Source organism: Entelurus aequoreus, linkage group LG07 (genome assembly GCF_033978785.1).
Source record: "Entelurus aequoreus isolate RoL-2023_Sb linkage group LG07, RoL_Eaeq_v1.1, whole genome shotgun sequence".
In the NCBI taxonomy this organism is placed as follows: Eukaryota; Metazoa; Chordata; class Actinopteri; order Syngnathiformes; family Syngnathidae; genus Entelurus; species Entelurus aequoreus.
Window position 1 is genome coordinate 55157211 of NC_084737.1, and position 13692 is coordinate 55170902.

Here is a 13692-nt window from a genome sequence, read left to right on the forward strand (position 1 = left end):
CATCCACTACACGTTCCTCTGCAAGCATACAGATAGTTAACCTGACTCTCGCCAGATCCTTGTAGTTCGCTGAGCTCCACACAAGGTTCTGGGATTGAGGGCAATGCAAACTCCTTCAAGATAGCAAAAAATAATGAACCAATCAGGATCGTTGGGTGGGATTTCATTGATGTGACGTAGCCATACTTGCCAACCTTGAGACCTCCGAATTCGGGAGATTGGGGGGTGGGGAGGGGGCCGGGGCAGGGCTGCGGGGTTAAGGGGGAGGAGTATATTTATAGCTAGTATTCACTGAAATTAAAGTATTTCTTATATTTATATATATATAGTACAGTAAACAGTAATGAAAACCCAGTTCTACTAACTATACTTGCTGCTTACTTTAAAAAAACAACAACACTTACCTTTCACTATTTGAGGAGCTTTTGTTCTGCCATTTGAGTACTGGCGAGCGATCTCTGAATCCGGGAACATATCCTTCACGGATTTGTTGAAAACATCCGCAAATGAGAACGGAATGTTGCTTGCAAGGTGGCCCATAATACTGTGTTGCCGCCGCCTTGTGCTTCTCTGACCGTTCATGAGTGACTATATCCATTCAGCCACCGTGTTATGGGTTATAGATAAACCTATGGATAACGGAGACATATATAATAGTTTCCTTTTCAGGTGAGAGAGGACGCTAAAGGCAGTGCCTTTAAGGCACGCCCCCAATATTGTTTGTCCGGCTGGACATTTTGGATATTACAACTTGCCGTAGTTTTGAAGCAATGCATGATGGGAATCCGTATGTTGTGTATCAGTGTATTAACGTGCCGGCTGGAATAAACACACTGAGAAATAGCTCCGTGCCTGCCTACTATATGGGTTATAGATAAACCTATGGATAACGGAGACATATATAATAGTCTCCTTTTCAGGTGAGAGACGACGCTAAAGGCAGTGCCTTTAAGGCACGCTCCGGCTGGAAATCGGGAGATTTTCGGGAGAATGGTTGTCCCGGGAGATTTTCGGGAGAGGCACTGAAATTCGGGAGTCTCCCGGAAAATTCGGGAGGGTTGGCAAGTATGGACGTAGCGCCGAAGCGACTGTTTGATTCAAACAACAATGGTGGCACGCAGCGAGGAGTCCTGTGCGGACATTCTGCAAATATGCAGGCAGCCCTCGCTGCGTCGTGTGCTGACATTGATTCTGCTATTACAACTGTTTTGTCGAATCTATCGAAAATTAATTATTTAAAAGATGAACAGAGAACGGTTTTGAAGGCATTTATTGGTGGCAAGGATGTTTTGGCTCTTCTTCCAACCGGGTTTGGCAAGAGCTTGATCTACCAAATCGCTCCACTGGTGGTGAAGGAAATGGGACGAGTGCAGAACCCAGTCGTTATGATTGTCTCTCCGCTGATTGCTCTGGTAGAGGATCAGATCCGTGAGGCTGGATTATTGGGGGGTAACAGGCATGCAACTGGGAGGAAGAAACAAGAATTAAATCCTCCAAGGACGTTGCCATCTCGTATTTGGTAGTCCCGAGTCGTGGCTAAACGACAAATGGCGAACCATGCACAAATCTTTGCACAAACGACATTGATCGTCTACTGACATTGCTGCGTTGTTTCAGTAAAAGTTCTCTAACTTTTCGCTCTGTCGTTATCCAATATGTCGGCTGTTCTGTTTTGGATTTCGCAGCGTCGCTCTCATCAGCGTAACTGGTTGATTTCGATGTTAGGGGTTGAAGTAGTACATCATTCAAGATAACGGACAAGTGGTTTATCCAATCACATACAATGATATTTTTACAAGGCCCCGCCTTCTGAAATACATCTCCTATTGAGAAGTCCCAGATCCCTGTGTGGAGCTCAGCGAACTACAGAGACATGGCGAGAGTCAGGTTAACAGATACCGTAGTGACTTCATATTTGTTTCCATGTTCACGCCTATACTGCGTAAGACTAGAGGGTTTACAGATGTATCTGTACTCACTTTGGATTGCAGGTACACATTGGCTGAGGACATCTTGGCAATGCGGAAGATGCAGATGGCCAAAGAGACAGCACACATGACGAACAGACTGTCGTTGATCAGAACGCGAGACAGGACTGTGTGCCTTAGACTCCTGTCACTTGACACACAGGTTCAAAAAAAGACCATTTAACAGAGTTTTCATTATTGCTTTCATTTTTTTTGCTCCCGCATAATTCTGTTTGGGCTCACGGGTGAGCTGGAGTCTGTCACAGCTGATTTTGGGTTAGAGGTAGTGTACACTCTGGACCAGTCAGCAGTCAATCATAGGACACATACTGTGAATACACACAAGCATTCACATGTCCAATTTTACCATACAATTAACATAACATGCATGTTTTTATTACACTATAATGCAACATGACATGCATGTTTTGATCATTCAGTTAACATAACATGCATGTTTTAATAACACTTTACAATTAGCATTACATGCATGTTCTTCATCATCATCGGCAGTCACTCGTAGTCGAGTATGACTGTCCTCAGAATGGATGGGTTCCCATTCGGGAGGACGCCTGCGCGTGACGTCTTTTAGCGTGGGGAGACTGATGCGCCTGCAGCCACCACACAGTTCTTGGCAGAGAGGGGCCTTGATCCAGTGGCATGGATCCATGACGACTGGAGACCACCCTCTGTTGCAGCCTTCATCCGCCTTCAGTGCCGTTATTATGCAACTAAGCTGCATTTTAATGTTGGTCATTATGGTGGTACTTGGAGAGCGCTAATGACAGAGGCTCATTGGCAAGCACAAAAAGCAATGGGCTGAGAGGACAGCCCTGCCGTGTAGAACGATAGAGGCGAAAGTATTGGGATTGAATATTATTTTTTCTGACCGACGCCACTGGGCAGGAACAGAGCTCAACCCAATAAATAAAACAGTTACCGAAACCGAATCTCTCCAGGACATAAAATAGATAGTTCTACTTCACCCTGTCCAAAGCCTTTTCTGCATCCAGTGATATCACTGCCTCTTGGGTGTTGGAAGCAGGCACATTATACAATATATTGAAAAGACGTCGAAGATTAGAAAAGGAGTGCATGTTTCGAATTAACCCGGTTTGATCTGCATTAATAATAGAAGGAAGAATAGTGTCAATACATAAAGCTAGCAGTTCAGACAATAATTTTAAATCCACATTCAACAGGCTAATAGGACGATACTAAGTGCACCAAGAGGGATCTTTGTCTTTTTTAATAAGGAGAGAAATGTACGCTTGGTTAAGCGCATGTGGAAGGTGTCCAGATTTAAATGGTTAATTGTACATATCAAATAATAAAGGGGCTTGTTATAACTATCACAATAAACTTATTGTGTTTGTTAATGTGTTCTATCAACTGCTGCAGGCTGACCACACCAACCAATGGTGACTTTGGGAAGGCTTCCTCTTTATCTACAAAAAAGGAGCAGCCGGTAAGACTCTTTGGGGGGGTTGATTGAGACCACCCATCTTGCAAGTCGTGAACTCCAGACTCCAGCTCACCTGCAGCTCTGAATAAAACAGTCGGCATAAAATAAATGATTGAACGCTTCACTCTTACCTTGGCAATTGGCAGTGCTCCAAAGCTCCTTGTGTCAACAACACACACGTTAAATTCACCACAAGGAAGAATACGCTGAGAGACAGGAAGAAAAAACATAGCAGGATTCTGGAGAGAGAGAAGAAGTGTGAATTGGCATCAGAACACATCCAGACATCTTGCTTTTTTGGACACTTTCTGCACCATCTAACAGGCCAATTCAAAAACGTTATCAAAAGAACTCAGTTTTGATTGTCATTGTCTAAGATGTATTTATTCATTAATATTTTTGATGTCTATGAATGTTCTCATTCATCCAGGACATTGTCCTCTCAGGGCATTCAATCGATCGCAACTAGACTGTTTGGTTTGTCCTAGAAGACGTTTTGCTGCTCATCCGAGTAGGCTTCATCATTCAGTGTTCATAGACTTAGATTGGTCAGATCTATCTATCAGATCCACCTGTCTCCTTAGTAAATCCCTCCTCTTTACATTATTTGGTTACCCAGCCTTCGTTGCTTGATCATTGTTTGCTACATTACACTGTTTGCCTTTTTTCTTAAGGATCCATCCAGCCATCCATTTTCTACCGCTTATTCCCTTCGGGGTCGCGGGGGCGCTGGAGCCTATCTCAGCTACAATCGGGCGGAAGGCGGGGTACACCCTGGACAAGTCGCCACCTCATCGCAGGGCCAACACAGATAGACAGACAACATTCACACTCACATTCACACACTAGGGCCAATTTAGTGTTGCCAATCAACCTATCCCCAGGTGCATGTCTTTGGAGGTGGGAGGAAGCCGGAGTACCCGGAGGGAATCCACGCAGTCACGGGGAGAACATGCAAACTCCACACAGAAAGATCCCGAGGCCGGGATTGAACTCACGACTACTCAGGACCTATTACCTGCACTACGGCTCCTGATTGTCCTTTGCATCTTGTTACCTGCACTACGGCTCCTGATTGTCCTTTGCATCTTGAGAATCATGACTTTCGTCAACACGACCAGTTCGTGACTGAATAATTCAGCCTCGTAAAGTATTTCTCGCAAAAGGATGAAAAGCAGAGGATCCTATTGGATCCTAGAGCTGACGCACAATAGCCAAGATGTCTTCTGAAATACGACGACTAAAATAAGATTGAGGAATAAATCTATTGCTCGGCGATGAGAGCATTAGGTTGATTAATAGTGAAAGTGATTAAGGCAGAGAGCCGCTATCTTTCCCGACCTCAGCCTGCCTGGAAGTCTTCCCCAGCACGGTCCCCACATGAATCTTACCCTTTCCAGTCACGGGCTAAGTGACTGGATGTCTACATCGCTTCGGCTATCCAAGAGGCTAGACGGTAGCGATCCGTTGATGTCACACTGCTAGCGCTATAAGTGTGCTCAGATAACATCACACCGCCAGCTGGCACTTTGTCGACCAGACAATCTCCAACCGGTGACAGTAAGTCATCTGATGACAACATGGACATTGTTTCAAAGGCGGATGCAGCCAGTCAGCCTTCGTCTCCCAAGGCTCAAGGTGCACCCCCGAATATGCAAGCTATGCCCCCGAAAATGAAAGCGCACCCACTCTACAGTCTCCCAAGAGTCAGACTCCTGCATTGCCTATTCCTGCCACACGGCAGCTTCCTGTGCCTGGACCAGCAAGAGCCCTTTTCCAGACCAACCTCCCCCGTGACCACCCATGACTGCGGCTCCAGCGGTAGCTGGTAACAGCCACCACCTCTTTCTAGGGCGCTACCCAAACATGCTCACTGGGTGACAAGTCCAGTGAGTATGCTGGCCATGGAAGAACTGGGATGTTTTCAGCTTCCAGGAATTGTGTACAGATCCTTGCAACATGGGGCCGTGCATTGTCATGCTGCGACATGAGGTGATGGTTTCGGGTGAGTGGCACAACAATGGGCCTCAGGATCTCGTCACGGTGTCTCTGTGCATTCAAAAAGCCATCTATAAAATGAATTAGCGTTCGTTGTCCATAACACAGTGTTTTTCAACCACTGTGCCGCAGCACACTTGTGTGCCGTGAGATACAGCCTGGTGTGCCGTGGAAGATTATCTAATTTCACCTATTTGGGTTATAAATATTTTTTGCAAACCAGTAATTATTGTCTGCAAATGATGTGTTGTTGTTGAGTGTCGGAGCTGTCTAGAGCTCGGCAGAGTAACTGTGTAATACTCTTCCATATCCGTAGGTGGCAGCCGGTAGCTAATTACTTTGTAGATGTGGGAAACAGCGGGGTGCAGGTAAAAAATGTGTTTAATGCTTAAACCAAAAATAAACAAAAGGTGAGTGTCCCTAAGAAAAGGCATTGAAGCTTAGGGAAGGCTATGCAGAACAAAACTAAAACTGAACTGGCTACAAAGTAAACAAAAACAGAATGCTGGACGACAGCAAAGACTTACTGTGGAGCAAAGACGGCGTCCACAATGTACATCCGAACATGACATGACAATCAACAATGTCCCCACAAAGAAGGACAAAAACAACTGAAATATTTTCGATTGCTAAAACTAAGTAGATGCGGGAAATATCGCTCAAAGGAAGACATGAAACTGCTACAGGAAAATACCAAAAAAAGAGAAAAAGCCACCAAAATAGGAGCGCAAGACAAGAAGTAAAACAATACACTCAGGAAAACAGCAAAAAACTCAAAATAAGTCATGGTGTGATGTGATAGGTCGTGACAGTACACCTACTTTGAGACAATAACTAAATTGATGCATGCTTGGTTATGGTTTAAAGTCTTATCCAACAATTGCGACAACGTCTTTTTACTGTCAACTGAGTTTCGTTTTTTAATGATTTCTGCTCGTGGCGTGCCTCCGGATTTTTTCACAGCAAAAAATGTGCCTTGGCTCAAAAAAGGTTGAAAAACACTGCCATAACATACACCTGCCCATGCCATAACCCCTACCCCCACCCCCACCATGGGCCACTCGATTCACAATGTTTACATCAGCAAACCTCTCTGTCACACACGCTGTCTGCCATCTGCCCTGAACAGTGAAAGCCGGGGTTTATCCATGAAGAGAACGCCTCTCCAATGTGCCAGACGCTATCAATTGTGAGCATTTGCCCACTCAAGTCAGTTACGATGACAAACTGCCATCAGGTCATGACCCCGATGAGGATTATGAGCATGCAGATGAGCTTCCTTGAGACGGTTTCTCACAGTTTGTGTAGAAATGATTTGGTTATGCAAACCAATTGTTGCAGCAGCTGTCCGGGTGGCTGGTCTCAGACGATCATGGAGGTGCACCTGCTGGATGTGGAGGTCCTGGGCTGGTGTGGTTACACGTGGTCTGCGGTTGTGAGGCCGGTTGGATGTACTGCCAAATTCTTTGAAACGCCTTTGGAGACGGCTTATGTTATAGAAATGAACATTCAATTCACGGAAACAGCTCTGGTGGACATTCCTGCAGTCAGCATACCAACTGCACCCTCCCTCAAAACTTGCTACATCTGTGGCATTGTGCTGTGTGATAAAACTGGACATTTCAGAGTGGCCTTTTATTGTGGTCAGCCTAAGGCACACCTGTGCAATAAGCATGCTGTTTAATCAGCATCTTGATATGGCACACCTCTAAGGTGGGATGGATTATCCTGGCAAAGAAAAAATGCTCATTAACACAGATTTAGAAAGATATATGAACAATTATTGCGAGGAATGGCTATTTTGTGTATATAGTAAAAGTTTTAGATCTTTAAGTTCAACTCATGAAAAAAACTCCTTACGGTCCATTTCAGGTGTCAATAATAATATATGAATAAAAAATGTCACTGTTTATCTCACGCTGACAACACAAACACATCAGATTTAGCATTGGCTTGTTAAAATTAGCATTCGGTTTACTCGGGTTGAGGCTAATAAGTACACACGTGGAGTGTCACTGACTACTTTTATAACATGTAATAAAGTAAATAGTGAATATTTGATGGGATTTACTTTTGTTCCATCTGTGTACTGTCTCCTTTATTTCACATTTATCCAACAAAGTATCAGAGTAGTAAGCAGCTTCATATTCCTCTGCAAATACGTAAGAAATAGTTTGTAGTGGCTTTGCATACTAAAATCAAGTTTGTAAAAATAATAAACAGCTCTAACTGCATATATTTTAAAGATTTTACAGCTGAGTAAAATCACTGCTAGAGAGTTCCACTGATTAGCGTTCTTCAGCACACATTTGTCCCACAAAAGTTGTTCTTCTTTCTCTTCGTGGTCAAGTTTATTGTAATAGAAATACACAGGAAATAAACAAATCGCCACGCGTACTGTAGTGGCGGTCCTGTGTTCGAAAACAAAATTTTTAGGAATGCCCCCAACTGTGTTTAACCAATCATCGTTCGACACTGCAGCCTGCACTTCGAAAGTTAATAATAATAATGGTTTCGATTTTATATCGCGCTTTTCTATTATTAGATACTCAAAGCGCTCACAGAGAAGTGGGAACCCATCATTCATTCACACCTGGTGTTGGTAAGCTACATTTGTAGCCACAGCTGCCCTAGACTGACGGAAGCGAGGCTGCCAGTTTGCGCCTACGGCCCCTCCTACCACCACCTATCATTCATTCATCATTCATTCACCAGTGTGAGCGGTACATTACTAGGAAGTGTTGTGTTGTTGTGCTGGTGAGCGCTACAGTGACATGTTTATGCGGTGTTGGAACTGAGCACTGCCGTTGGCTTGATATCCAGTATATAATAGCTACTTTTGTTATTACCAAATTTTGGTAGGCATACCCATCGCTAGTCATAAACATAAATAAATGAAATAATAACCTTTGTAAAGTCAACATTTCAATGCAGCTTTTGTAGTGGAAAGGGCAGTTGTACCTAATGTAATGGCTGGTGACTAAGTGGAGTAACAACAGGACTTACCTGTATTTGGTCATCTCTGGAGAATACTTGGCTTTGGCCTTGAACACAACCTAAAAACACATTTCTCAAATTGTTATTGTACAAAACATCATGTGATCAAATGATTGTTCAAAGATTCAAGGAACTTTATTGTCATACTAGCACACATGACACAAAATCTAGTAGTCAATGTCGCAGATTTCGCCCAATGATTATCACAAGAATAGTATGTACTGTACATAATAATTTAAATAGAATAGGATGTAAATAGAGTATGTTAAAACAGCATATGTTTCAGCATCAACGATTGGAATTGGGGGTTCAATCACCAAATGATTCCCGGGCGCGGTCACCGCTGCTGCTCACTACTCCCCTGTGGGGATGGGTCAAATGCAGAGGATAATTTCACCGCTTCTAGTGTGTGCGTGACAATCATTGGCACTTCAACTTTAACTTTAATGGGGATCGATTATAAATATAATATAATAACTGAAAAATAGAATCAATTGTGATCTGTAATCCAAATAGAATTTATAAACAATGAAAACCAAACCAAACCAAAAAATGGCCAGTTCAGCACAGTTGGAACGCATGTGCAAGTTAAATGTTCCTCGTGGATGGATGGAGAAGGAGGGTAGGAAATTGGTATCCATTGCTACAGAGCACCATCTGAGTTCAGCAGTCTAACAGCTTACGAAATATGGTAAATGGGTTTAACTTGTACAGCGCTTTTGTAACTTCAAGGTACTCAAAACGCTTTGACACTATTTCCACACTCACCCATTCACACACTGATGGCGGGAGCTGCCATGCAAGGCTCTAACCACGACCCATCAGGAGCAAGGGTGAAGTGTCTTACTCAAGGACACAAGGAACATGACTAGGATGGCGGAAGCTGGGGATCGAACCAGGAACCCTCCGGTTGCTGGCACGACAGCTCTACCAATTGAGCCACACCGTCCCAAATAGCTGTTCCTTAGTCTGGTTGCCCTCATAGAGAAGCTACGCAACCTCCTGCCTAAGGGTAGGGGATCAATGAGAGGGTGTGCAGGGTGGGTCTAATCATTGGTGGTACACGCAGCCCTCTTTCTTCATGTGCTGATGAAGATGTCAGTGGTGGTGGAAGGCTGCTCCCCACAATCTTCTGAGAAGCTTTTACCACCCCGTGCAGTGCCTTCATCCTTTCAGTTGGCAGCTGCTGTGCCACAAACGTTATGTTAGTGCTGAGGGTGCTTTTCACCACACATCTATAGAAACATAATAATGTTGCATCTTCCTGAGGAAATAGAGACGCTGGTGTGCCTTCTTGAGCAGACAGGAAGTGTTGCGGCTTCAGGTGAGGTGACAGGATAGATGAAGTCAGATATACAGTACGTGAAGCTGGAGACCACTTCCACATCTGTTGCTCCAACGTGGCGGGGGATAAGTGGTGTCTAAACTTCCTGAAGACCACCACCATCTGTCTCCTTGGTCTTTTTTACACTGATGCAAAGGTTGTTGCTTTTGCACCAATCCACCAGATGTTACCTCCTCTCTGTATTTTGGCTCATCGTTGTCATCCGCAAACTTCACAATATGACAGCTGGAGTGAAGGGAAGTGCTTTTTCTCTGGTGACTCAAAGCGCTTTACATCGTGAAATCCATTATCTAAGTTACATTTAAAGGCCTACTGAAATGAATTTTTTTTATTCAAACGGGGATAGCAGATCCATTCTATGTGTCATACTTGATCATTTTGCGATATTGCCATATTTTTGCTGAAAGGATTTAGTATAGAACAACGTTGATAAAGTTCGTAACTTTTGGTCTCTGATAAAAAAAACCTTGCCCCTACCGGAAGTAGCGTGACGTTGTCAGTTGTTCACTCCCTCATATTTTCCTATTGTTTTCAACGCAGATAGAGCTATTCGGACCATTACCCCATTAATTTGAGCGAGGATGAAAGATTTGTGGACGAGGAACGTTAGAGTGACGGACTAGAATGCAGTGAAATACATATTTTTTTTCGCTCTGACCGTAACTTAGGTACAAGCTGGCTCATTGGATTCCACACTCTCTCCTTTTTCTATTGTGGATCACGGATTTGTATTTTAAACCACCTCGGATACTATATCCTCTTGAAAATGAGAGTCGAGAACGCGAAATGGACATTCAGTGTCTTTTATCTCCACGACAATACATCGACGAAGCTCTTTAGCATGAGCTAACATGATAGCATCTGTCTCAAATGCAGATAGAAACAAAATAAATAAATCCCTGACTGGAAGGATAGACAGAAGATCAACAATACTATTAAACCATGTACATGTAACTACACGGTTAATAGATCTCAGCCTGGCAAAGCTGAACAATGCTGTTGCTAACGACGCTAAGGCTGACTTAGCAACTTAGCAACCGGACCTCACAGAGCTATGATAAAAACATTAGCGCTCCACCTACGCCAGCCAGCCCTCATCTGCCCAACTCATCAACACCGGTGCTCACCTGCGTTCCAGCGATCGATGGCGCGATGAAGAACTTTACCCGATCGTCCGTGCGGTGGCCGGTTAGCATCGGCTAGCGCGTCTGCTATCCAAGTGAGTAATCCTTGTTGTGTTGCTACAGCCAGCCGCTATACACCGATCCCACCTACAATGTTCTTCTTTGCAGCCTCCATTGTTCATTAAACAAATTGCAAAAGATTCACCAACACAGATGTCCAGAATACTGTGGAATTATGAAATGAAAACAGAGCTTTTTTGAATTGTATTCAATGGGGAAGGCATACCTCTGTTCCCCGGGCTACGTCACGCGCATACGTCATCCTCCGAAGGCTTTTTCAACCGGAAGTGTGGCGGGATATTTAAAATTGCACTTTATAAGTTAACCCGGCCGTATTGGCATGTGTTGCAATGTTAAGATTTCATCATTGATATATAAACTATCAGACTGCGTGGTCGGTAGTAGTGGGTTTCAGTAGGCCTTTAAACTAGTCTGGGTGGCACTGGGAGAAGGTGGGTAAAGTGTCTTGCTCAAGAACACGGCAGAGACTTGGATGGCGGAAGTGGGAATCGAACCTGTAACCCTCAAGTTGCTGGCACGGCCGCTCTACCAACCAAACCACATTGCCCCTGGGTGTTTAGCAGTGTAGTCATACTGGAGCCAGGGCTGAGGTTGATAGAAGAGGAGACCGTGTTGTGATTCCTTAGAGTCTGTTGGTCAGCAAGTCCAGGACCCAGTTCCTCAGCTTCTTCACCAGGGTCTGTGGGATGATGAGCTTGAAGGTGCAGATGAAGTCCAGGAAAATCTGTAGGACTTTCTGCTCTCCACGTGGGTGAGGGCTGTGTGGACCACTGATGAGATGGCGTCATCAGTGGAGCTGGTGGAGAGGTACACAGTGACATCGATGGAGGCCTTATTCTGACCTATGACCAGCTTCTCCAAGCATTTCATGAATATTGGATGGAGGGCTACTGGCCGATAGTGATACAGGTTTGTCAGTGTGGTGCTCTTTAATACAGGAATGCTGGACGCTGTCTTGAAGCAAGTTGGTACAGAGGTTTGTTGGAGCTAGGTTTTAAAAAATGTCAGTTGGTGGGCACGGGTGCCTTAGTAACTACACTGAGGTGTTGTCCGAGTTTTGGCTTTTGCGGGGGTTGATCTTTGGCAGGTCAAGGTGAAGGGAGAAGGAGCAGTGAAAACTTTTGATGCACAAGATCATGTGCTTGCCCACATCCTCAATGAAGCTCTCCGGATGTCTGGTAGATGTAAATGAATTGCACTCAGTTGCTAATTTGACTGAGCTCACATGAACGGTACAGTTCATGGAGAGAATACATCATCATTTCCAAGCGAGTCTTTCTTTATATTTAGCAGAAACCATTACAAAACACAAAGTTTGCGCCTCAATATTTGACAGTAATGATGATGGTGTTGGATTTCTATTCGACATTTCTCAGCAAACTTGATACCAAACACTTCCATTTTGCTGTCATGTGACCACATTACGTTCTCCGAGTGGCCTTGTCCACTCTCACATGTACAAATACACAAAAACAGTTAACAGGAACATCGAATTAAATTTAATATTAATACTTGATCATTTATACATTTAAAATGACATATTAATACATACATACAAACCCCATTTCCATATGAGTTGGGAAATTGTGTTAGATGTAAATATAAACGGAATACAATGATTTGCAAATCCTTTTCAACCCATATTCAATTGAATGCACTACAAAGACAAGATATTTGATGTTTTGCAAATAATAATTAACTTAGAATTTCATGGCTGCAACACGTGCCAAAGTAGTTGGGAAAGGGCATGTTCACCACTGTGTTACATCACCTTTTCTTTTAACAAAACTCAATAAACGATTGGGAACTGAGGAAACTAATTGTTGAAGCTTTGAAAGTGAAATTCTTTCCCATTCTTGTTTTATGTAGAGCTTCAGTCGTTCAACAGTCCGGGGTCTCCGCTGTTGTATTTTACGCTTCATAATGCGCCACACATTTTCGATGGGAGACAGGTCTGGACTGCAGGCGGACCAGGAAAGTACCCGCACTCTTTTTTTACAAGCCACGCTGTTGTAACACGTGCTGTATCAATCAATCAATCAATGTTTATTTATATAGCCCTAAATCACAAGTGTCTCAAAGGGCTGTACAAGCCACAACGACATCCTCGGTACAGAGCCCACATACGGGCAAGGGAAACTCACCCCAGTGGGACGTCAATGTGAATGACTATGAGAAACCTTGGAGAGGACCGCATATGTGGGTAACCCCCCCCCTCTCTAGGGGAGACCGAAAGCAATGGATGTCGAGTGGGTCTGACATAATATTGTGAAAGTCCAACACATCAGCGAAAGTCCAGTCCATGCATGGTGGGGCCAGCAGGAACCATCCCGAGCGGAGACGGGTCAGCAGTGTAGAGATGTCCCCATCCAATGAACAGGCTAGCGGTCCACCCCGGAGCAGAGTAGAAAAGAAAAGAAATGGCAGATCAACTGGTCTAAAAAGGGAGTCTATTTAAAGGCTAGAGTATACAAATGAGTTTTAAGATGAGACTTAAATGCTTCTACTGAGGTAGCATCTCTAACTTTTACCGGGAGGGCATTCCATAGTATTGGAGCCCGAATAGAAAACGCTCTATAGCCCGCAGACTTTTTTTGGGCTCTGGGAATCACTAATAAGCCGGAGTTCTTTGAACGCAGATTTCTTGCCGGGACATATGGTACAATACAATCGTCAAGATAGGCAGGATCTTGACCGTGTAGTATTTTATACGTA

The 13692-nt window shown here is 44.0% G+C and overlaps 1 protein-coding gene across 2 annotated transcripts in view; it reads right to left on the bottom strand.

Annotated features, from left to right (window-relative positions):
* gpr137c (G protein-coupled receptor 137c) overlaps nt 1–13692 on the bottom strand; it is a 28233-nt gene that overhangs the window by 9105 nt on the left and 5436 nt on the right. For both annotated transcript variants that reach the window (XM_062054004.1, XM_062054003.1), the window contains exons 2-4: nt 8437–8486; nt 3564–3671; nt 1980–2118 (exon numbers count right to left, since the gene is read on the bottom strand). In XM_062054004.1, coding sequence (XP_061909988.1) covers nt 1980–2118; nt 3564–3671; nt 8437–8486 — 297 coding nt within the window. The remainder of the gene's footprint in view (nt 1–1979; nt 2119–3563; nt 3672–8436; nt 8487–13692) is intronic.